At 42.8% G+C, this 25,481-nt stretch overlaps 2 protein-coding genes across 3 annotated transcripts; both read left to right on the plus strand.

Annotated features, from left to right (window-relative positions):
- The first annotated feature begins 3,713 nt into the window (after positions 1-3,713).
- Positions 3,714-21,301, plus strand: LOC134793672 (cuticle protein 7-like). Of its 2 annotated transcripts, XM_063765322.1 has the most exons (4): positions 3,714-3,843; positions 3,956-4,249; positions 20,546-20,833; positions 20,973-21,295. In XM_063765322.1, exons 1-4 carry the CDS (start codon positions 3,832-3,834, stop codon positions 21,240-21,242), a joined length of 864 nt encoding a protein of 287 aa, XP_063621392.1. In that variant the 5' UTR covers positions 3,714-3,831; the 3' UTR covers positions 21,243-21,295. The 2 variants fall into 2 exon arrangements, with proteins under 2 accessions (XP_063621392.1, XP_063621391.1); XM_063765321.1 differs by lacking the exons at positions 3,714-3,843; positions 3,956-4,249 and adding an exon at positions 20,354-20,375 and having other exon boundaries at positions 20,492-20,833; positions 20,973-21,301.
- Positions 21,302-23,618: 2,317 nt separating this feature from the next.
- LOC134793660 (uncharacterized) lies at positions 23,619-25,481 on the plus strand. The gene is made up of 4 exons (XM_063765304.1): positions 23,619-23,662; positions 23,758-23,922; positions 24,323-24,489; positions 24,928-25,481. The coding sequence occupies exons 1-4, from the start codon at positions 23,651-23,653 to the stop codon at positions 25,475-25,477; spliced, it is 894 nt and encodes a 297-aa protein (XP_063621374.1). The 5' UTR covers positions 23,619-23,650; the 3' UTR covers positions 25,478-25,481.

Genomic DNA, 25,481 nt, shown 5'->3' on the forward strand with positions numbered 1-25,481 from the left:
TAAGATCATATTCTGTATATTTTTTTCCCTAGTTTTGAATGGTAGTTAAGTCAATCTACTAAGTTTATAATTTTTTTATCTGCTAACAGAAACACTCTTAACAGTATCAACTAACCATTGATGGTGCCTTTGCATAAGAATTACAACTTGTGAATTAACATTGTGGATATGCTACAGGATTAAATTATCATTATTGGGGAGTATAAATTTTAGCCGGGATGCTAAAGATGCTGTCACTTAACGTTACATTTTGTTTGCGATAAAATGTATCTAAGCTCGAAATTAAAATGGGAAGTCGACTTCCTTGGGTGGGATTTCAAACAATATACTGCTTGGACATTTTAAACCAGGAATTGGACCTATAAATGACAACATTGCCCACCGCCAAATCGACTTAGGGTTGTCGCCACTTTCGAATATTGTACCCAACTGCGTAGGTAAAAGAAGATATTGTTTGTACACTGAAATAGCATTATAAGTATATTATTAAGTATAATCTATTTCATTTGTCTCGTCATTCTTTGTTTAAATGTTTTAGGCCTTTAACGTATAAAAATTACAGCATAAACACTTTTGGCTTTAAAAATATACATAAAAACACATAATTTCAAAAGTAACAACCCTAAACACTTTTGAAAATACTGTATGCGTCTTGTATGGAAAAGAGCAAAACGGGTAGGTAACATTGCCCACCGATTTTGTACAGGAATTTACATAGTTAACGCTAAGATTTTTTAAGGAGCCCCTAGAATTACCCTTACCAGAAAAGGTCCCCTTACCTTAATTTCTACAATAAATTCTATGTATTACGTACCCTTGCTTACATAGAAAGTGGACCCGTCAGTAAAAAGGTACTACACGTCATAATGCTGTATCAATTGCATGTTTATTGACCGAGAACACTTAGTTATTTCAAGCCATTGTGATATACAATTACATATGCCTAGGCAGGTTATCATTATTTAAAACGTAGGTTGGTAATTTACCTACTCAGTTTGTCATTCCAGCCTCACACATTCTTAATTATTAAAGTACCAGGTACACATTCAATATTAGTATAATTATAGTTATATGGTAGGTACTGACTTAAATAATTTAGTCCCGTCCGATTTTTGTCCCGCTGAAGTACAATCATGTTCTGCTGAAAAGTTCCAAGCCTGGGGCTCTACCTCCACTCAGCGTTCGGTACCTACCTAATCTTCAAAGTGACGATTATGACATTCACCTTCATGTTTTTAACAAGCTTTCATTAGGTCGACCGGTATGTAACTATGTAATTAAATCTTGCAAGTTAAATTTGATCTACTTCCCGGTTTCCGATTGAGCTGAAATTTTGCATGCATGTATAAATCGAAAGACAATGCAATATTATGGTACCATCGAGCTGATCTGATGATGCAGGCAGGAGGTGGCCTTAACAAGCTTTTATTAGGTCGACCTGTATGTAACTATGTAATGGAATCTTATAAGTTAAATTTGATCTACTTCCCGGTTTCCGATTGAGCTGAAATTTTGCATGCATGTATAAATCGAAAGACAATGCAATATTATGGTACCATCGAGCTGATCTGATGATGCAGACAGGAGGTGGCCTTAACAAGCTTTTATTAGGTCGACCTGTATGTAACTATGTAATGGAATCTGGCAAGTTAAATTTGGTCCACTTCCCGGTTTCCGATTGAGCTGAAATTTTGCATGCATGTATAAATCGGATGACAATGCAATATTATGGTACCATTATGGCACACCTCGGACACTGACGATCAAATGTATGAAACAAACTCGTTCCTACGCACACAGTCTAAGCTCGTGTAGGTGAACGCGTACCTTGCTTGTGTGAGTGAGATAAGACGTGCTAGGGTTCCCGCCATTTTGTTGTCAAGTTCGATGACCTCAATGACTCAAAACTCATTGCGCGTATTAGCAGGGGGTGTCACTACGCAGTTTAGGTACATTTGGCCTTGCGATTTACACCGGCCCGCCTGTAAAAATTGTAGGTAAAATAAGGCCTGTTGTTAAATATAAAGATAAGATACGAGAATTTACTTTGTATGTCGTGAAGGGCGGGCGGACGTCTTTAATCGGGCGCGGATGGTTAGAGGAGTTGAGTATTGTGGACCGCGACAGTTTCCAGTGTAATAGTATAGTCCATATATATTGAATAATATCCATATTCTTATATCAAAAAATATTTATTATATAAGTAGGGTGGTCTAAGACTGCGCGGTCGATAAGAATGCGCATACGTCATAACTTAGATTCAAAGTGAAGTTCGTGGCTAACTTCAGTGTTGTTTTGAAGTGTAATGGCACCTGTTATTGCTCCAGGAATTAATTTAGTTTACTGTGAAAATACGACACTCTAGGTGAGTTTGAAGTTTTTATCACATGTTGATCTTATTTCTCTTCAATTTAAATGTATTGTCACTAAATAGTTTTAAGTAAATTAAAAGATGAGATCTTGAATTTGCATCGCGTATGCGATTGCGCGTTTGAATGGGGGTCGCTAGTTCACGTCATTTTGCATAGGCGGCGTTACCAGTATGCTTTAGTGAAAATGAAGGAATGTGTAAGAATGCGCATGGTACAACCGTGTAAAAATGCGCGCGCAGTCTTGCACATCCATTTCTACATGAATGTGAAAAATGGCTCAGAAATAACCCAGGAAGAACTATAACTGTATCCAAATGTGTAAAACCTTCACACCAGCTTGTCTCAAAGCTGCAAACCCCGGAGGTGATGCTGAAAGTTTAAAACTACAGGAATATCGCCTTATAATCCTGAGGTATTCACTGAAGCTGATTTCTTGGCTAATTCTGTAACCGATATTATAGAACGATATAACGAGGCTAATTTTGCTGAAGGCAAAGAGACACATCAAGCGCAATCTACAAGCCAAGATATGTTGTTGTAAATCATGTCGACCCTCTTGGTATGCCCGTGATGTGGCGAGATCTATAAAGATCCTATTACTGAAGACTGGATTGCGTGCATTGTTTGTAATGAATGGTGCCATAAACAACAAGCGTACACGGGTGCCGCCGCCTTTGCTTGTGACTTATGTAAATAATTAAAGCTTTTTTGGGTATCGCGCATTCATTCATTCATTCATTCATTCATTCAAGAATGCGCATTTCTCATTTTTCAATTATGCTCTAATATACCAAGATTGGTTGATCTCATCTACAAATAGTGTTTAAAATCATGTTGTCTTGTTATTCGGGAAGAAAATAACAAAAGTTGATTTCATTTATACCGTTTGTTTTTATTTTATCACGTCTCAAACCTTAAGTGCGCAGTCTTAGACCACCCTACCCTATTATTTATCCACTTGCATTATAATACCACGCCCGTCTGAACCATTTATTATTATTAGTTAATTTTTCTGCCAGTTAAATTATCTCTTCACGACTAAAATAGTGACAATATTGTGTTATTTGATATTTAGAAAATGAAAGCCAATATTGTCATAGACTACCAAGTAAACTATTAAAATATTTAAAATGCACTAAAACGGAATCACTGATCTAATATTGACTTGAATAATAGTACATCAGTAAGTTAAGAGGTAAATATAGAAAAATAAAAGTTCGCCTTAAACCTACTTCGGAAGTAAAATACTAATTAGACGTTGTAATCAAATACATATTACATCACAATCGCATGCCGCGCGCTTTAACCTAGGGTGAGGTAGCATTGAAAGCCCGCCCGACCACGCCCACTGAACTGAGTTGATTCGCTAAAATTTGACCTTCCTTATTGCAAATTGTGAGTATATAAACTAGATGACGGGGTGTCACATTTATCATTCACATTTGTGATACATACAAACATGTTCTCCAAAGTGAGTGCAATGAAATTTACATTATTATTTTATTGTTAATCTATGTTTCATTACAGTCCTCCTTGTTTATTAGCACTTGAAGCCATGCTTTAAAACTGTTGTGATGTTACAGATCGTAGCTCTTTGCGCCTTCGCGGCTGTAGCCCAGGCTGGTCTCCTGGTTGAGCCGCACTACTCCTCGGCCGCCGCTGTCTCCTCGCAGAGCATCGTGCGCCACGACCAGCCCCAAGCCGTGGCCCACAAGCTGGTGGCTGCTCCCGTCGCCTACCACGCCGCTCCCGCTCATGTTGAATACCACGCCGCTCCAGCTCACGTCGCCTACCACGCTGCCCCCGCCCCCGTCACCTACCACGCCGCTCCCGCTCCTGTTGCGTACCACGCCGCTCCTGCTGCTGTCCACTACACCGCTCCCATCGCTCACGAAGAAATTGTAAGATAATTATTCTGGTTGTCTATTTACCTATGGGCTAACTTTACCTTTAATCTTAAATTAATAACAATTTTTTCTTCAGGCCCACCCCAAATACGAGTACACTTACTCCGTGGCTGACGGACACACCGGCGACAACAAGTCCCAGCAGGAGACCCGCGACGGAGATGTCGTGAAGGGCTCTTACTCTTTCCACGAGGCTGACGGCTCCATCCGCACCGTGGAGTACACCGCTGACGACCACAACGGCTTCAACGCGGTTGTGCACAACACCGCCCCCACCCACGCCCCCGTCGTGGTCAAGGCTGCTCCCGTCGTCTACTCCGCTCCCACTTACTACCATCACTAAACAATTGTACCAAAGAGACGGTTTAATGATGACTAGTTAATTTATTGCAAATACATATATAAGACATTTTCCTGTAAGTATTTAATTATTTCACCCAGTCAATTTAATCATTATACAGGATAAAAGTTTTCGGCATAATTATGTTTTATAGCGCAATTAACTTCACAGTTTTCTTTGAAAAAATCTAATAATGAATTAATTGCCCTAAATGTCAATCGAAAGTTAGGTACCTAGAGATAACGGGTATATTTTTTCGGTTGGCGTTTTCTGTTATTGACTATCAGTTGGTTAGGCCCTCTGAAAACGTTAGACATACGAACGCTAGGGTTGTTAGTGTTGTCGCGTTGCGAACGCGTTGCTAGTGTTGCTACTAGCAATGTACAAATTGCAGAACATTCCCAAAAAGCGGAAACGTTCTCGAGAATGTTCTCAGAACATTCTGCAACATGGAAATTTTATGTTCCGCCATCTTGGATTTTGTCCAAAAAAATTTTTTTGTCATAGGAATCTAGAGGCCTCTATCTCCCGCCATGCCAAATCTCAGCGCGCTCGGACCAACTTGAAACAATTAAAAAAAAAAAGTCGGCCATTTTGTTTTTTTTTTTTAATGCAGTTTGTTTTGTCTCGGGGCCCTCTATGACATTTGGTCGAGCACCCCCCACCTATCGCGCACCGTTTAAAAGTTGCCATACAAAATAAAAGTGGCCAGTTTCCCCGCAATTGTAGCATTTTTTTCATAGGTATCTAGGGGGCCCCGAGATTCCGTGACCAAAATTTCAGCGCGCTAGGACAAACTTGAAAAAATTAAAAAAAATCGGGTTATTGAAAAAAACATGGCCGCGTCAAAAACTGCCAGGGTCCCTCTATGACATTTGGTCGAGCACCCCCCACCTAGGTCTGACCGTTTGGCCGGGCCGTCATACATATTTCTTACCGGAAGCGGTAGACCAAACGTCGGAATTTTCTGGGGGTAAGGATACTGCACCTAAACTATCGTGAATATTCATGGTATAAACTACGATAAATAAATAAATTCTCGTTCTCGAGAACATTCTCAGAAGTTACCGAGAAATTCTCATGTGGAAAGTTTCGCAACTTTGGAAAGTTCTCGTGCGTGCATTGGTAGTTGCTACTAATACGGCGAACAGGTACTATATACCATTATAGAATAAGGAAAAAGAATTTGAATAAATATATGAATAATAACCACAAGAAAAGTATATACCTACAGTGGCAAGATTGAAGATACATAGCTGTCCGGGCCGGGGGGCCCCAAACTAGGCTGAGCCTGTACCTTGGAACTCACTCTCACTAATAATAGTACATTTGTAACAATTGAAATGGGATAAAAAATATATATATATATACATATATATATATTATAGGACATTTTTTACACAAATCGACTAAGCCCCACGGTAAGCTCAAGAAGGCTTGTGTTGTGGGTACTCAGACAACGATATATATAATATATAAATACTTAAATACATAGAAAACAACCATGACTCAGGAACAAATATCTGTATCATCATACATATAAATGCCCTTACCGGGATTCGAACCCGGGACCATCGGCTTCGTAGGCAGAAACTAGGGTAGAGAAGGGTAGGGTAGGGTAGGGTAGGGTAGGGTAGGATAGGATAGGATAGGATAGGGTAGGGTAGGGTAGGGTAGGGTAGGGTAGGGTAGGGTAGGGTAGGGTAGGGTATTTTTTTTTTTCTCTTTGTCCTCCAACATTATCGGAGTCTGTATTTGTCTGTGTTTCACTTTCATACCAGTTCTCGCACTTTCTACTACTCGTACTTTCATGCTTCATACGGTTCTTTCATTCATCGTTGTGTACGCTTTACGTGGGTGGGACTCCCACCTATCTCTATGCTTTATTTATTTATTTATATTATGTTTTTTGGGGAATAAACTATAGACAGGGTATTCTTTATTAATTACTTTGACTTTCTTCATACATATTTCTTATGAATAGGGAGTTGGCTTTACATAGCAGGTTTTTTCTTTGTTATACATATTGCATTACTTTTTACATTAGAGCTTTACTTGTTTAGTCCAGATAAACATCATGTTTATTATTATAATATACATAGTTTATCTTATATCTACTTATTTCTATTTATTACTATTTTTACAATTTTCTTACAATATTCTAGAAACGTGTCTCTAATATACTTGTTTTGCATTATTTTACTAATATTTTCTACCTTTATCTCTTCCCCAATTTTATTTTCTATATCGTGCCTTTGTGTGCTAAACTGAGGGCACTCCGCTATTAGGTGCGGAATGCCCTCTGATCTGCCGGGTTCACATATGCACGATGGGTTCTCCTTGCACTTAAATCTGTGTAAGTACTCGGAGAATCCACCATGCCCTGTCATTAGTTGTGTCACTGGACTCGTGAATTCGATTTTTCGGACAGTCCCGTAAGCCGCTACCGCATCCGGGAAGAACAGCTTTGTTATCGATGCTGTCTCACCTGTAGTGTATCTCCGATTCCACTCGTCAAGCGTGGCCATACGGATGTTTCGCTTCACGAATGATACCGGACATTGATCGTAGTCACGCTTACGTTTGGAGTCTGCAGCCGCTCCCTTGGCGAGTTCGTCCGCCCTTTCATTACCTTCCAGCCCTGCATGTGCTTTTATCCAATGCAAAGCGATAATTTTGCCTTGGTGAGATATTGTTCTTATGTTATCTCTCGCTTTCACTGCTAGAGGGTGGAGGCAACTATAGTTCTGAATGGTTTGAAGTGCTGCCATGGAGTCGCTGTAGATCCCAAACGTATTTGCTTTACTCTTCTTGACTTCTCTTGTTGCCACACAGATTGCGAGAAGCTCAGCCTGGTAGACAGTGCAGAACTTAGGTAGAGTTAGTTTTCGGGCTTTTGTCTCGGCTTCCCCCCGCCATATTGACAGTGAGGCTCCGACTCCACCTCCTATCTTACTGCCGTCTGTGTAAATTCGCACTTCATAGTTGCTATAATTGTTGACGTCGTTTTGGTCAACGAGGCTTATCAGTTTCAGCTCTTCGCGTTCCGCGGGGTGAGGTATTTCTGCGGCTGGACCCATTCTCTCCACTTCCCAGTCGCCCAATCCCGGCTGGGGGACACCTCTTTTGGCCTCGTATAGCGAGGCCGCCTCTCGAACTCTGAGGTCGAGTGGGAGAATCCCGGCCAGGATGAGCGCAGAATTGAGGGAGACTGTGCGGTACGCTTTGCACAGTTTCTGCGCTATTCCTCGTTGAACCGCTGCTAGCTGCTTCTGGACACTTATTTTTGTTGCGGCCGGGGCCCATACACTTGCGGCGTACAGGACTATTGGCTCCACTGTCGCTACATATATGGTCCTAATAACCTCGGGGTGAAGTCCCCAGCTTGCCTTTGCCACTCTGGAGAGCTGCTTGTGGATACCCACTGCCTTTTTGCAGACGTTCGAGACATGTTCGTTAAAAGTAAGCTTGTTGTCGATGACAACACCTAGCATTTTTATTTCCTTGACCATCTCTATATTGGTCCCGCCCATGCACAGGCGTGGGGTGTCGTACTTTAATTTTCGCGTAATGAGCATTGCATTGGTCTTGTGCGGTGCGAACTTCAATTTGTTCCTGACGCCCCATTCCCGGGCATGTTCGAGAGCAGAGTTGGCCTTGGCCTCAATTTCCATTGCTGTGTTTCCATCCACCACAAGTGCCACGTCGTCCGCGAACGCCTGGCAGTAGTCACCCCTAGCTTGGAGACTTTTGAGCAGTGGGTCCAGCAGCAGATTCCAGAGGATGGGACCCGCTATTGACCCTTGTACACAGCCTTTGCTAGTTTCCAGTCCATGCTGTTCACCTGCATACCGCACCGTGACTCTTCTGTCCTTTAGGTAACTGTCCATCATTTGTCTCAGACCGACGGGGCAGTTTTCCTCGGCCAACCGGACTCTAATGGCAGGCCACCATGCGCTGTCGAAGGCCCCCTCTATATCCAGCGAGATCAGCGTGACGATCTTCTTCTCACCTAGTTTTTTGTTAATTCTCTGCATAAGGGTGTAGAGGGAGTCCTCGGTGCTGCGCTGCGGCATGAATCCGTATTGACAGGCACTGGTCCTCGGTATTAGGTGGGACTTTAGCCTGGCAACCAGCATCTTCTCTAAGATCTTTCCGAAGATTGGCAGCAATCCTATCGGCCTATATGACTTGGGGTTTGCATAGTTGTCCTTTCCCGGTTTCCTGAGGACGACCACCGTGGCCTCCTTCCAGATCTTAGGGAAATATCGGTACTTGAGGCATTTATTTAGTAGGGTGAGGAACATTTCTGGGTTTACTCGAATGGCGTGGCAGCATATATCGGCCGTGAAACCCTCCGCGCCTGGTGCCTTTTTCGGGTTAAACGACTCGCACGACCATATCAGTTCAGCCATCGTGAAGGGTGGTTCGCAAGTTCCATTTTGTTCGCCATCATTCACTTCGGCCGCTCTCATACGGGTTTGTCTGTGGTGGGCGTCATCACTACTGGCAGAGTCCTCTGGGTAAAAGGTCTCCACCAGCAACTTCACCGACTCTTTTGCGCTAAGGGTTTCGCCATTTTTCTCCAGGGGTACGTCCTCCACTCTTTTTGTGACTCTGCCTATAACCCTATATATACCCTCCCAAAGCCCTTCCTTATCCTGCTTTTTGCAAAAGTCTTTCCAACTCTCGACTTGAGCTTTTACTGCTCGACTTTCATATTGTTCCTTTGCTTCAAGGTACTCTTTCACGACCCTCTCTCGTCTTACTGGGGCTGCACAGCGGATTCTGCGCTTTCTAGTAGTGACTATGACCACCATGGTAATTTGAGATTCTCTTTATTTTTCTTTTTTGGTATGGTTGTTTTACATATATCTGTTATTACTTGCGTTAATTTATTTACTATTTCTTAGATTTTTTCCTTTGTTTCTATTTGTTCTATCTCTGGTTTTGTTAGGTGGTTTTCTTGCAATAATTGTCCGAGTTTCTCATGAAAATCGGTCCAATTTGCTTTTTAGGGTAGGGTAGGGTAGGGTAGGGTAGGGTAGGGTAGGGTAGGGTAGGGTAGGGTAGGGTAGGGTAGGGTAGGGTAGGGTAGGGTAGGGTAGGGTAGGGTAGGGTAGGGTAGGGTAGGGTAGGGTAGGGTAGGGTAGGGTAGGGTAGGGTAGGGTAGGGTAGGGTAGGGTAGGGTAGGGTAGGGTAGGGTAGGGTAGGGTAGGGTAGGGTAGGGTAGGGTAGGGTAGGGTAGGGTAGGGTAGGGTAGGGTAGGGTAGGGTAGGGTAGGGTAGGGTAGGGTAGGGTAGGGTAGGGTAGGGTAGGGTAGGGTAGGGTAGGGTAGGGTAGGGTAGGGTAGGGTAGGGTAGGGTAGGGTAGGGTAGGGTAGGGTAGGGTAGGGTAGGGTAGGGTAGGGTAGGGTAGGGTAGGGTAGGGTAGGGTAGGGTAGGGTAGGGTAGGGTAGGGTAGGGTAGGGTAGGGTAGGGTAGGGTAGGGTAGGGTAGGGTAGGGTAGGGTAGGGTAGGGTAGGGTAGGGTAGGGTAGGGTAGGGTAGGGTAGGGTAGGGTAGGGTAGGGTAGGGTAGGGTAGGGTAGGGTAGGGTAGGGTAGGGTAGGGTAGGGTAGGGTAGGGTAGGGTAGGGTAGGGTAGGGTAGGGTAGGGTAGGGTAGGGTAGGGTAGGGTAGGGTAGGGTAGGGTAGGGTAGGGTAGGGTAGGGTAGGGTAGGGTAGGGTAGGGTAGGGTAGGGTAGGGTAGGGTAGGGTAGGGTAGGGTAGGGTAGGGTAGGGTAGGGTAGGTTAGGGTAGGGTAGGGTAGGGTAGGGTAGGGTAGGGTAGGGTAGGGTAGGGTAGGGTAGGGTAGGGTAGGGTAGGGTAGGGTAGGGTAGGGTAGGGTAGGGTAGGGTAGGGTAGGGTAGGGTAGGGTAGGGTAGGGTAGGGTAGGGTAGGGTAGGGTAGGGTAGGGTAGGGTAGGGTAGGGTAGGGTAGGGTAGGGTAGGGTAGGGTAGGGTAGGGTAGGGTAGGGTAGGGTAGGGTAGGGTAGGGTAGGGTAGGGTAGGGTAGGGTAGGGTAGGGTAGGGTAGGGTAGGGTAGGGTAGGGTAGGGTAGGGTAGGGTAGGGTAGGGTAGGGTAGGGTAGGGTAGGGTTTTTTTTTTTTTTTTTTTTTTTTTTGTCCCTCCTCCCTCCTCTGTTTTTATTGCTGGTATTTCTTTTCCAGCACTTATTTCTATTTTATAAATTTTTTCTATTTCCATCTTTTCATGCCAATACTTATTACTAATACAGTTTAATACAATATTTATTTATTACATTCTCACTAAATTATTCTATTATTACATGTCAAACAATATTTATTATTAATACAATTTAATACAATATTTATTTATTCATTACATTCTCGCTAATTTATCTTATAATTACATTTTTACATTTTATTTAATTATATCAAACAGCACACCACTTATTATTAATACAATTTAATACAATATTTCTTTATTTATTACATTCTCGCTAGATTATTTTATCTTATCACCTTTTACATTTTATTTATGTCAAAACAATACTTATTACTAATACAATACAATACTTATTTATTAGCCTTGTCACTAAATTATCTTGTTATTTGCTACTTTCATGGTCATATATTACTTTTACATTTTTACCTTTTATTTGATTATGTCAAAACAATACTTATTACTAACACAATACAACACAAAATTTATTTATTAAATGTCAGTTTTCTTACACTATAGTACATGTCCATGTCCAGATTAATTATAGATCTAATTTGTGATGTCACTTTTGATTGCGTCTATTTTACAAAATGACAGTTCTCTTGCACTGTTAATACATGTCCAATTTAATTATAGTTCAGATTTGCAATGTCACTTTTAATTACATAATTTATCATTTGTTCCTTTCTTTCAACATACAGTTCCGTACTATTTCTATTTGTTTATTTATTAGTTTATATTTATTCCATTATGTTAAGGGTACTATGGGCGCTTTAGTGCGTGATGACGCACTTTAGATCCACAATTAGGAGCAGTGGAGCATTTAGGCGCAGCGGAACCTTTTGGAGCACCCGGGAGCACCTCGGAGCGTAATTGTGCAAAGGAGCGCATTGGAGCACTTAGGAGCCCTTTGGAGCCCCTTTTGACCAAGGGAGCACCTTGGAGCGCTTAGGAGCCCTTTGGAGCCCCCCAGACCAAAGGAGCATAATGGATTATAATGGAGCATAATTTGTGGTTCCCATTTCCGCTCCGCGGCTGGCGCATTTATTAGTTTGCTCTCCGTATGGTGGGCAGAAATCTTTGTCACCCACTCCGCCCATGGCCGCCTTTTCCGTGCCGGTGGCTGGTCATTGGAGAGCGACGTATTTCGCTTTCCCCTGGCCCACCACCAGCAGGGATGCCGCCATGTGCCGAGTGGGCCCCCCAATTCCGCCCTACCCTACGGTCAGCTTAAACTGCCGTGGCGCCGTTTTGTCTCGCCGCTCTCCTTATCACATTTTCTGCGAAGGCAACGAACTGTTTTCGGGCCCTGTCATCCTCCAGCAGCCTCACAAAGTTGTCTTCCATGATGTTGGTCCCTATCTCGCATTCACAGTTATACCGCTCCAGGCCAAACCTTGGGCATTCTGTGATTATGTGGGTTATAGTTTCCACAGTCTGCCCGTCACAGGAGCAATGGGGGTCGTCTCTCAGCTTGTACTTATGGAGATATTGCTTGAAGCCCCCATGTCCTGTCAGTAGCTGAGCTACTGTATTCCTGTTTCCCAGTCTTTCTATTATTTTCTTCGCTGCTCGGACGTCCTTGAAAAATAACTTCGTGCCCGAGGCTCTGTCGGTTTCCTGGTATCGGCTTTGCCATCTTTCGATAGTTCTGGCTCGTATTGATCTTTTTGCGAAGGAGAGAGGGAACCTGCTGTAGACCGGAGCGTTCCCCAGGTCAAGGGCCGCCGCCTTGGCCAGTTCGTCCGCCCTCTCGTTTCCCGCTAGGCCGGCGTGTGCCTTTATCCAAAATAGGCTTATCGGGTTTCCCCAAGATGAGGCCTCCTCCAGATTAGCCCTGATTTCAACGGCAATGGGGTTTTGGGAGCTTGGGTCGCTAACCGCCTGGAGGGAGGATCTGGAGTCGCTGTAGATAGCCGTTCGGTAGCCCATATCCTTCGCCATTTTTGTGGCTTGGTACAGCGCCATCATCTCCGCCTGGTACACCGAGCAGTGGTCCGCCAGCCTAAAACTCTTGCAGTCCCGTTCCTCACCCCCGGACCACCAAGTGAGTGCTCCCCCAACCCTCCCTTGGATTTTGCTACCATCCGTGTAGCACCTCCAAGTGTCTATTTGGGACGGCCCTACATTTATGTCCTCCTCTGTGTTTATGAAGCCAAAGGTAGGTCGGCTCCTCGTAGCCGGATGCGGGAGGCTCGACGGATGGACCCTAGACTGCAGTTTCCCTTCCGGTATCTCCGGGAGAGGCTTCCCTCTCTTCACCTCATAGAGCTCCAGTTGCTCCTGCAGCCTGAGGTCCAGTGGGATTATCCCTGCCAGGATTGCTGCCGATACAGTGGATACTGTGCGGTGGGCTTTGGCAATTTTAATGCCGAATACTCTGGTGATCCTATCTAGTTTTTTCCTGGCATATACCCTGCACGCAACATTCCCCCAGGCTCCGGCAGCATAGAGCATCGTAGGCTCAATCACCGTGTAGTATATAGTCTTTAGGATCTCTGAATTTAGTCCCCACCGAGTTTTAGCCATTCTGCTCACCACCTTATATAGGTTGAGCGCCTTGATGGAAGCATTTTCCAGGTGGAGTCCGAACCCCAGATTTTCGTCGATTGTTAGGCCCAGAAGCTTCAGCTTGTTGTCCAGGGCAATTTGTGTCGACATCATTCGGAACGATGGCGTGGCGTATTTGAGTTTGCGAGTTATTATGGTCGCTTGTGTCTTATGTGGGGCAAACCGAAGCTTATGTTTCATGCCCCATCTTGCGACCATTTCTAGCGCGTCGTTGACTGTTTTGTTAAGTTCTTCGGTCGTGTTTTCCATAGCCATTATCACGATGTCATCTGCAAAAGCCTGCAGCTGGGCGGTCCCCCCCTCAGCCTCCCGCAGTAGGGGGTCCAGCTGCAGGTTCCACAGCAGCGGTCCTCCTATCGATCCCTGGATGCAGCCTCTTTCAGTTTTCCGCCTGACCGTCTCTCCAAGGTAATTGAGGGTCACGTTCCTGTCCTCTAGGTAGCTGGAGATGATGCCTACTATCCACCGGTCCTTGCAATGAGTGTTTAGTTCTTTCAGTATTATGGGCCACCAAGCTCCGTCGAACGCGCCCTCAATATCCAGGGAGACTAAGGCTGTTATCTTTTTCTTTTTGATTCCCTCCTTCGCATAGGTGACAACATCATACAATGCATCCTCCGTACTCTTTTGTGCCGTGAAGCCGTATTGTCTGGGGTTTAAGCCTGTCCCCTGTGCCAGCTCCCACGTCAGTCTATTAAATATCAATTTCTCGAGTACTTTTCCCATTACTGGGAGTAGGCCTATGGGGCGATAGGATTTTGGTACCCCGTAATCTTCCTTTGAGGGTTTCGGAATGACCCTAATATAGGCCTCCTTCCAGCATTTTGGGAAGTACAGCAGCCTAAGGCACTGGTTGAATACAGCGAGGACCGTGGGGCTGGTGAGGAATGCCCTGTGGCATATGTCTGATGTCAGTCCATCTGTTCCGGGCGCCTTGCTGGGGTTCATTCCCTTTAGAACCTGAGCCACCTCTCCTCCGGTAAACGGCACAAATTCGACTCCCAGCGGGGGGGTTTTTGCGGCCCTCCGGATCTCGTTCGCCTCCTCTCTGATTTCTTTATGCCATGCCTGGTCCGCGGTATGGTCGTCCCGGGGGAAAAAGGTGTTGGTGAGGAGCTGCGCTGACTGGAGCTCGCTGAGGATGCTTCCGTCCTCCGGGGATTTGAGGAGGCACTCCATGCTGGTATCCTCTGTCATGCACTTTTTAATGACCCGGTAGGATGTTTTCCAGAGCGCTTCGCGCTTCTGTTGGGAACAGAAGTTCTTCCAGTTTGACGTTATGCTCTCCTCAATCTTTTTCCTGTATTCTTCTCTGGCCTCGGCGTACTCCGCGTGGACAGCTCCTCTCCGTGCCGGATTAGCTTTCGCTATTTTTCTCCTCAGGGTCTTGACCCTGATTTTCATGGTTCCCAGCTCCTCAGTCCACCACGGTGTACTCTTTGGCTTAGTATTTTCGCCTTTCATAGGTACTGTGTTAATGCAAGCGTCTTGGATGGCCTCCATCAGTTCCACGGTTGCGATTTCCAGGTTTTCGGGTGTTTCTATGCTCTCTATCTTTTCAACGGTTATGTCCCTTTGTTCTAACTGCCGGCTCAGAGACTCTGAGAACTCTTTCCATTCTGCCTTGCTCGTGTCGTATCTCCTTGTTGTTTTTGCAGACCTTTGCGTTCTTCCATCTCCCCTTGACAGGCTGAACCTTATTCGTCTGTGATCGGTGAGGCCCGTGTCCTCTTCTATCACTCTCCACTCCCTTACCTTATCCAGCCACCGGTCAGAACACACCGTGACGTCCACGATGCTCGAGTACAGCCTGTTCCCTCTGTGGGTGTAGAAGGTGGGTGTTGACCCTTGGTTTAGAACATTCAAGCTGCACTCAGAGCACAGGTCGACGATGTCTGCCCCTCTGCCATCCTGGGTTCCACATCCCCACCAGTGGCTTGATGCGTTAACGTCCCCACCGAGTATCACTCCAGTTCCCCTTGAAGCATCCACTATATCCTTAACCTGGCTCAGGTATGGCTGTATCGGGCGATCCCCCTCAAAGTACACACTTATCATTACTACTGATAGTGAGCCATATGTGATTTTTACTGTTGCTATATTTTTTGTGACATGTTCTTGGTTGATCACTACGTCAAGCGTCGGGTCCAGGATTACCACCGCTGCCTTAACCGGTCCTTCCCCCTGGGCTCGTTGCACAACTCTATGTGTGGTTGTCACGTAACCCTTCGACCCCACGTATGGCTCTTGCAGCAGCAGCACGCCCACTCCCGTGGCTTCTGCTTCCCTCAGGCATTCTTTTGTGGCGGCGTAGCCTCTGCCTAGGTTCACCTGCATGACTATGATCGGCTTACTTCGTGTAGCCTGCTGTGCCGTGTTTTGTCCTGCCATGTCGCCCTCAGCAGTATCTAACTTGGGATCTCGCTAACCGGTCCCACTTCCTCCACTCAGGGCATTCAGAGCTGTAAGCCGGGTGTTCCAGTTTCTCCAGTTTCCTACCCTGCCTTTCACAGTTGACGCATTTAGGGGGCTCCTCCCTTTTTTGGCACTCCTTAGTGTCGTGCTGTCCCGCACAGTGGCCACAGGCCTGTGGGTGCGTACAATCCCTCGCAAAGTGCCCAAAACGGAGGCAAGCGTAGCATTGTATAACTGGCGACTGGTCATACGCTGGCACTACCTGGTATCCCAGCCTCAACTTACTGTCCTTAAGACCTGTCCAAATATCGGTGTCGGCCTCAATGATGATGTTTGAGACCTCCGGTTTCCTTGATCGCGTCCTCCTCAGCACCCGCATTCGCGCTTCTGCCCTCTCCATGTCGCCCAGGAGCGCCGAGTTTTGTCTCACAATGGCCCCTGGTATTTGGTCATCCGTGAGACCTCTGACTACTCCCACTAGGCGTAGGAGGGGTTTCCTAAGAGCAGTAGTGGTGGTCTTGAGACCTGGACACTTTTCGGTGATGGCTGCCCTCAGCGCCTCGCGGTCCTCCTCGCTTGTTAACCCAATGGCCGCTTTCTGCTTCTTTATACCTCTGATGTATTCTACCCCTATTCCCAGCACGGAGACATCTACGTTGTCTTTTACTCTGTCTATGACAGTGGTGCTGGTGTCTTTGGGATCTTTCGATTCAACAGTCAGCGGGAACTTTGGCTTGGGTGGAGGGCTGTGTGAGCTTTCCTTCTCCGTTTTCCTTCTTATCTCCTTCCTCGCTTTCTTCCTCGATACTGCCTTCATCCAGGGATTATTATCGTCGTCTTCCTCGTCCATCGGCAGTTTTTGATCCGTTTTTATTGTCTCGGCGTACGACGCTATCTCATGTCGTAGACCTTCTACTTCTTCCAGGAGTTTTGTTTTTGTGCGTTCCTGGTCCTGGGGAGGGGTATTATTAGCTCCCCCCAGGATTTGGGCTTCTTCTGTTGCCTCCTTCAGGCTCCGAAGTTGTTCCCTGATCTCCACAAAGGGGCCAGAGCTGCGTAAAGTGCCTACCTCCTCCCTGAGCTCACGTATGGGTTCCCTGACCTCCGTGCGGAGTATCAGATCTAGGCTTGGTGTTACCTGGGAGTTTGGTTCCACATTTCTTGGGGCTTCGCTTTTTGTATGTTTAATCATTTCCTTGAGACTCTTTATCTCAGGGGCTAAAGTCTCTTTGCTGATCTCACCTATAGATTTGATCTCCTTGATCTCATCTAATATCTGGGAGATTTTTGGTTGCACATTGGATTGTTCTTGTAATGTCTCCCTTAGAGACGTAACTTCCCTAGCGAGCCTCTCAACTGCCATGGGTGCACTATTGGTTATTGACCTCCTTAGTTCCTTTATCTCTCTGTTTAATTCTCTCAACTCTTCGTTCGTGGGTGTTGATGCTGTTTCCAGTGGAGTGCCGGTTTCTCTCCTAGAGGCTATCAATAGCTCCTTGTTCGCTGTCGCCTGTTCTTTTGCCAGTGAGTCTAGCGGACGAACTATGTCGTGTTCCAGTACTTTCCTCGTCGATTCCGACTCCTCCTTGATGTTTATAATCTTTTCCTTCAGGGTGTGGTACTGTTCGGTGATCTTTTTCAGCTCCTCAGAGGTAGGGTAGGGTAGGGTAGGGTAGGGTAGGGTAGGGTAGGGTAGGGTAGGGTAGGGTAGGGTAGGGTAGGGTAGGTTAGGATAGAGGGTGGGGTAGGGTAGGGGTAGGGATAAACTGTAACTTAAAATTGTGTGTCAGTGTGGGGGTAGGTATATGTAGGTATTTGAGCAGCGTTGAGCTTGTGAGAGTGTGTATAGCGAGAATTGCAAGTTGACGACAGAATTAAACATTAAAACTTATTATATCTTCGGCATCATTGAACGATAGGGTTGCTAATTATTTTACAATACATATGGTGCTACTTTACCGCCCTGGGGCGGGATTAAGGTCAATATGTGCCTATGTCAAAAATTTAAAGGGCCATATGTACTGTAAAACGTTGTACAATATGTATCGTAATGTACTATTATAAGTTTTAATTTTCCTTTACATATTTAGGTACATGTTTTTATATCCCATAAAATTTTACAAACAGCATTGTATACAAAATACAAATAGATCTAACGGCAGCCACCCAAACATGAAAAAATTTTGTTATACATCCCGATTTCCGACAGATTGTTGACGTCTTTTTTGAATTATTTAAACCTTCTCAAATCCGCACTCCTTTGCAAATCACCACAATATGTTATGTCATAACATAACATATGTTCATGTCAAATTTCATGGTAAGTATATCAAGCTGTCGTTTTATTTAAATTGCGAGCGTAACTTCCATTGTATGACGGCGGTTAGGTTCGTGTAATCCTCTAGAAAACACGCTTACAAAAGTGACAACAGAAAGATTTGCTCTGAACTCCTAACAGGGGTGATGTTGGCGTATACGATATTAGACAATTCAGAGATTTATATTTTCCTCTTGAGTCCCTGAAGCCTTTATAAAGGATTTAATCCAATCGAATTTTGAATTAAAATGGAATACAAGAAGGTTCCAAATTCAAAACTGAAATAATGACTTAGGGGACTCAGGAGGATAAACCAAGTCAGCACAAGGTGAAATTGGATCGTCCATATAATAATTATTATATCATATAATATAAAGTTTCCCAATACATACATGTAAAAAAGTAATCCAGTCGTGGTTAGTAATGACAATGACATAGATAGATAAATAAGTATGCTTAAAATAAGCACTCTAAGCTTTAGAGTGCTCTCTCCATACATAAATAATAACCCTTAGTAATAAGTTTTAAGCGAGCTTTGCGAAAACTTATTTGTAATACAATTTAAGCTTAATGAGTAAGCGAGTTTTAAACTTATTAATATTAGGTTTTACCATAATTCCCATGTAAAAAATAGGTAGGTACTGATTATTATGTAAGGAAACTGATTTATGGAGTGAGAACTTTAAGCTTAAGTTACCTACTTATCTCTCTATCTATGGTAATCATTTATGTTATTGGTACGTAGTGTATGGGCCCGATTCGGATTTTGAAATAGACATCTATTAGATATCTTTTAGACATCACCAAGATACGATAACGATATGTTTAAGATCTAACCTGTCAAATTTGACATTTGCGCGATTCTGGAGATACACTTGAACGATTTCCACAGGATATGACTTAGAGATCCAATTCGCTTCTAATATATATCTTACTCTATCTAACGTAAAAGTGACATTGGTTGCCCGAATTGCGCTGCAAAACAGAACTAGTTGATATCTAAACTATAACGTATCTAGAATGGATCTAGTACGTGTCGTCTCTTGTAAATATCTTGAAGTTCGAATACGGCAGTATATTATCGTCTTGGAGTGCCCACTGAAAAAGTACGACGGCCCAGTGGAAGATTTTAAAACCGTAACGAAGGCAGCCATTACCCACTTGGACAAATGTAGATTTAGATTGTTAGTGAACTAGTTAATGAATGTAGGTACAATGTAAAATAATTGCCATACGATAAATAAATAGTATTAAGTTTAACAATCCTAATTTTTAATTCGTTTGAGAGTTAAGTGTTTAAATTACAAAATTGTGTACAATAATGTAATGCCTACCACCAGACATCACTAACCAATATTATAAATGAGATAGTAGGCAACTCTGTCTGTTAGCTCTTCACGCTTAAACCGCTGAACTGATTTAGATGGAATTTTGGTTTTGGTTTAAATTTGGTTTAAATGGTATAATGGAGATAGTTTAAGGCCCGAGGAAGGACATAGGATGTTTTTTATCATCAACATCAATTTTAATATCGCAGAGATTTCAACGTGTCACCTTCGCATATTTGAATTTGCGCAAGTCCAAGTGCACCCTGCACTGAATTGCACGATATTGGTAAATTTAATAGTATTACAATCTGAATAAGTTTCTACAAACCGAACAAATAAAAAGTTACGAAAACGCACATTACCCATACATCGCCGCGTACCACTATTTAGAATTTAACTGTGTAGGATACCTTTCTATCTTTCACAGTGTATTACTTAATGCATTTTTCGAAAAATCACGCCAATGTACATATAAAATATTTCCATATATTTTATATAGTTACACCAAGTTACACCTTGTTTAATTTGACCTTCTTCAACATATCTAATGTATGGACCTGTTTTATTAATTAATCTGCAAGGTTCACAAATAATAATATTTTTTTTTTGTAGAAAGATTTTCTACTACTTGAGGGTTATTTAAGAAAGATAATAGGTGCTAATTTGCACCACGCCCAGCCTATACTTAACATAAGTGCTTTCTAGGAAGAATGCGCGCTTGCACACGCGTAACCCGGGCAAGGTTGTGCCAAAAGCTCGCTTGACCACTTTGGCCGCTGTCTCATACTCGAACATGACCTTACCCATTTGCAATTCACATGTATAAAAACTAGGGCTTGACTCTCGAAAATTATCATTTACATTTGTAACGTATCTGAGCAAAGAACAAAATGTTCTCCAAAGTAAGTCGAAAAGGATTTTTAAGAGAAAGGACTTTTAAAATCATCAATTGGTTTTATGGATTCAAAACTACGCATAGTTTTCGTGACTACTAATTAATTACCTATGTATTTTACAGATTGTAGCCCTTTGCGCCTTCGCGGCTGTAGCCCAGGCCGGTCTCCTAGTTGAGCCGCACTATTCCTCCGCTGCCGCCGTCTCCTCGCAGAGCATCGTGCGCCACGACCAGCCCCAGCTGGCCCACAAGCTGGTGGCTGCCCCCGTCGCCTACCAGGCCGCTCCCGCTCACGTCGCCTACCAGGCCACTCCCGCTCACGTCGCCTACCACGCCGCTCCCGCTCATGTTGAATACCACTCCGCCCCCGCCCCCGTGACCTACCACGCTGCCTCCGCCCCCATTGCCTACCACGCTGCTCCCGCTGCCGTCCACTACTCCGCTCCCGTCGCCCACGAGGAAATCGTAAGTTTTTCATTATTATTTTGTATTTAACTTCGTTTTCGTAATCTATCAATTTTTTCTTGGGATGTGAGAATATGAATATTTTTTTTGGAATTACTGTTATTGAATACACAAAAATTCAATTATTTTTCACTTTCAGTCTCAGCCAGCCAAGTACTCCTACTCCTACTCTGTTGCTGATGGTCACTCCGGCGACAACAAGTCCCAGCACGAGACCCGTGATGGTGATGTCGTGAAGGGCTCTTACTCTCTCAAGGAGGCTGACGGCTCCATCCGCACCGTGGAGTACACCGCTGACCCCCACAACGGTTTCAACGCCGTGGTGCACAACACCGCCCCCTCCCACGCTCCCGTGGTCGTCAAGGCCGCTCCCGCCGTCTACGCTGCCCCCACTTACTACCACCATTAAATGAAGAAATGTGTAAATTAAAATATTTAATATAACAAATATTTATTAAACTATACATTTAGCAATTACAACGTTTTATTAAGCTTCTATTCCGAAGATTCTTACTAATTTCATTTTACTGACAACAATAATAAAAGTCGTCAAATTCCAACTGCATACTTACCTACTCTCTGTGTATAAGTAGTTACAACATTGTACTGCGAGTGCCTAAATTATTTTATCGTTACCTTATCCTGGAAATATCTGATACGCGGTACTTGATGTCCACTTTCTGACTATACCCCTTTTCAAGCAGGGCCTTTTTCATCCTCTAATGTTACGATTGACACTAAATTTCACTCTGATAATTTCTTGAAACTCTTAAGAATTTCATGATCCATATTCTAAACAGGCCTAGCTGCCTTCCCATGGCCAAACATGTATTTATTTAACATTTTAAATCAGGCAACAAGGCCTATATTATAAATACCTTACAAACTAACATATACATATTACACATGCATTTTATGTTTTTGTTTTTTTTTTTGTATTAATCGATGGGTTTTTCTATTCCACACCCAGCTTTTACTAAGCACAGCACTGAAAGCCGGTCTTACTTTAAGTACTATTAGTTTATAGGGTTCCGTACCCAAAGGGTAAAAACGGGACCCTATTACTAAGACTCCACTGTCTGTCTGTCTGTCTGTCCGTCTGTCTGTCACCAGGCTGTGTTTCATGAACCGTGATATCTAAACAGTTGAAATTTTCACAGAAGATGTATTTCTGTTGCCGCTGTAACAACAAACTAAAAAGTACGGAACCCTCGGTGGGCGAGTCCGACTCGCACTTGTCCGGTTTTTATATACTTACATAGGTAGATAAAAAAACCGCAAATATCGATTTGAAATGGTAGGATAGGTACAGGCAGCAGCTGAAGTTGCTAAGCGGGCGAGGTGTTCCAAATGACCTTGACACGCTCTATTCTCTTAACAATAAAGTCGCATCAATATCATTTTGAACACCTCGCGCGCTTAGTAACTTCTGCTGCTGACTGTACCAACCAAGTGGGACAATGAATTAGCAGCATCCATTGAATTGTAGTGATGCGATGTTCTGATAACATTTGCAAGATTCCGCTCTCTTTCGTGAAATAATAATTATTATTAGAAACGGAATCGGAAAGGGGAAGTTAGGCCAAAACAAACGCTTAAAAAATTGTGAGCTGTAAAGAAGTTTATTACTTCAGCAAAATTATACATAAATTAAGTACCTAAATAATGACTATATACCTATTTCGCATAATTAATATTCGGTTGAACTAGTAACAGTGTTCCGATATTTAGTGAAAAGGAAAGTTCACAGCGTATAACATCCGCTAAAATAAAATTCGAAAACCATAATACGCAAAATATCAATACAATGACAAATAAATTAACTGAAAACATTAGTTTGTATTACAACCAAAGTATAGGTATCTTAGTAACCTGCTTAAAACTAAGTACTTAGGTAACTTACTAGGTTTTTTGTTAAATTACATTTTTGGTCAACTGTCCCCAAAAGCTATGTCAATGGTTCCTTTGCTTTTTGATTGTGAAATCTAATGTGATGATACGATACGATTACAAATGTTCCGGAAAGAAATAACATGGATAAGGTATTTAATAAAAGTGAGAATTTTTAGCTTCCCCAGGCTTGATACCGTATCTTAATTTAAATGTGAGTCTTTTAGAGTACCTAAGTACACACATACCAGAAAGTAGGCTTTCCACAACGTGGTATAATCAATCGTCTGTCTTTACATAGGCAGAACCCTCAGAATTATTTAGGTACGGAAAATGGTAAGTATTTAATTACGCCTTTAAGTGCTCTACGCACACGAAATTGCACTTGTATCCGTTACAATATTAACAAACTATGTTCATAAGTACCTACGATGTATTTTTATTACATCTTCAGATACTGTTTTTGGTAAGCTGAAAAAATATACCTACATATAGTTAAGTACTAGGATGCTATCCTTCATATGCTATCAATCAAAGGCCTTCGAGTCTATTACAGACTATACAAGCAGTATCAGTTAGGGAAACAAATTAATGCTAAAACAAATTATATAAATATACTATTATAATATTACACATGTGCATCAGGTTACCAGCCAAAATATGTATGACGCGCGTTATTATTTTTTGACGTCAGTAGGTGCTATCTAAATCATTATTTACCTATTGATTGCATTTTTTTGGAACATTAACGAATGTAACGGCACATCCGCTCTATTCTATCCGCATCTTGATCAGCGCTCGATGACAAAGACTTAACAATTTTTATAATAGGAATTGGAAAAGTATAAATTGGTTCAAAAATCTACGGACAGTCAACAGTTCTTTCTTCTATTCCGTTTAGGACGGTACTAAACCAAGTGAAACAAAATGTCTGGAAAGGTAATAAATTAAGTTAATCCTCAAAAATATTTTTTTATATCTTTTTAATATACTTAGCATATTTTATTTACTTTACTTATTGTTGTATTATTTAGGTCTTAATATTCGTTTGCTTCGCAAGCACCGTGGCCGCAGTTTTAATCAGACCAAGTGGGAACAAGGGATCGGACGTTGACATCAACAGCCCTAAAGGTTGGCAAATGGTGAGGACGTATCATCCGCCGAGCTCTCACGACTACTACAAATATGACTCTTATTTTGTAAGTACAATTTTTTTTTATATAAATGTAAGTACTTTATATTGTACACTCAGCTGCAAAGTGCATGGCAACTTTATGAATGGATTTACCTACATCCTATTAAAATCCATACATAGTTATCACTACTGAGACAACAGCTGTTACCTTCATGGAACTCCAAGTAAAGATATCCCAAAGACGTCCACACGAAGTCTTAATTAAATACATTATTTTTGTGCATTAGTAGATTTTATATGACCAAGTATCTGTTGAAAAACCGCGTAGTTCTCGGTTGAATAGTTTTATTTATAGATGATGAAAACCTATAAAGATGTTAATCTGACATAATTATGTATCTTCATAATTTCCCGTTCGTTAACTTCTGGCCGCGCGGTTTAGTAAAATGAAGCTTCTATTGCAGACGTATCCTAAATATAACTTCGAGTATTCGGTGTCGGACAAGAAGACGGGTGACCACAAGCACCACAGGGAGTCCAGGGATGGTGACCGCGTGCGAGGGGAATACAGTCTGGTTGAAGCGGACGGGTCCCTGCGCAAAGTGGAGTATGACGCCGATGACCATAACGGGTGAGTGTTATTTATTATTCCTTAAAAACTATGTGTGTGTAACGATGAAAAAACACGATATTCTGTCATCTATTTCTAAATATCCTTCTATTTTTTGTATTTTTATGATGATCAAATTTATTGGACTCTACATAAATTATAGAGTCAAAGTTTCAATTTTCTTTTTGGGCACTAAAAATGTTTCTTAAGTGAGTAAGTAGTAACTAAATAGCTCCACCCTTTGGCGTCACATGGTTTCTTAATATAAGTAATACACATGTGTGGAACTAAAATAATTTTAATATATGTACAAAATATATGGAATTATAATGTTAATTCTCTATCTGTTAAAAATATGCTATAAAAGTTGAATATTGTGCCCCGACCCTGTATTTCAGCTGAATTGTTATACAATTATCATGTTATTTATTTATTAACTAGTTTGTTTTATCTTCACAGGTTTAATGCAGTTGTCAGTAAAAGCATCAATATGCACGGAGATCACGCGGTTTCCTACAGTGGTCACGCTAGACATTTTTATCCTGTTGGTCATGGCATTAAAATTAACCACTATTTCCCTGGAAAGGATTACAAATACCATGAAACACCAAACGCGGTTAATGAAATCGTTGAGGAAAATAAGCCTGCAAATGAGGTTACGTCTGAAAAATCTGAGGATACTAAAAATGAAGGCGATGATAAGGTTTCTGTAGTCGAAAAAGTAGGAGAAAAGGAAATGCAACCAGCTGTTAAGGTAGAAACTGAAGAAACTCCAGTCAAAGAAATGCCCGCCGTTGTATCAATGATGATACAAAACGCTCCGTCCGGTGAAATGCCAGCCGCAGAAGGCATGGTCTTAATACCAGTTTCCGCAGAATCCATTGATACCATCTCAAAAGAACCTGTGTCGGTAACCGAAGAACCAGCAAGTAAGAAAGAGAATTCTATGTCAGACTCTGAACAGGCTTCCTCATATTACCACTCAAGAATTTACTTTGTAAGATATTAATAAA

Source organism: Cydia splendana, chromosome 9 (assembly GCF_910591565.1).
Source record: "Cydia splendana chromosome 9, ilCydSple1.2, whole genome shotgun sequence".
Classification (NCBI taxonomy): domain Eukaryota; kingdom Metazoa; phylum Arthropoda; class Insecta; order Lepidoptera; family Tortricidae; genus Cydia; species Cydia splendana.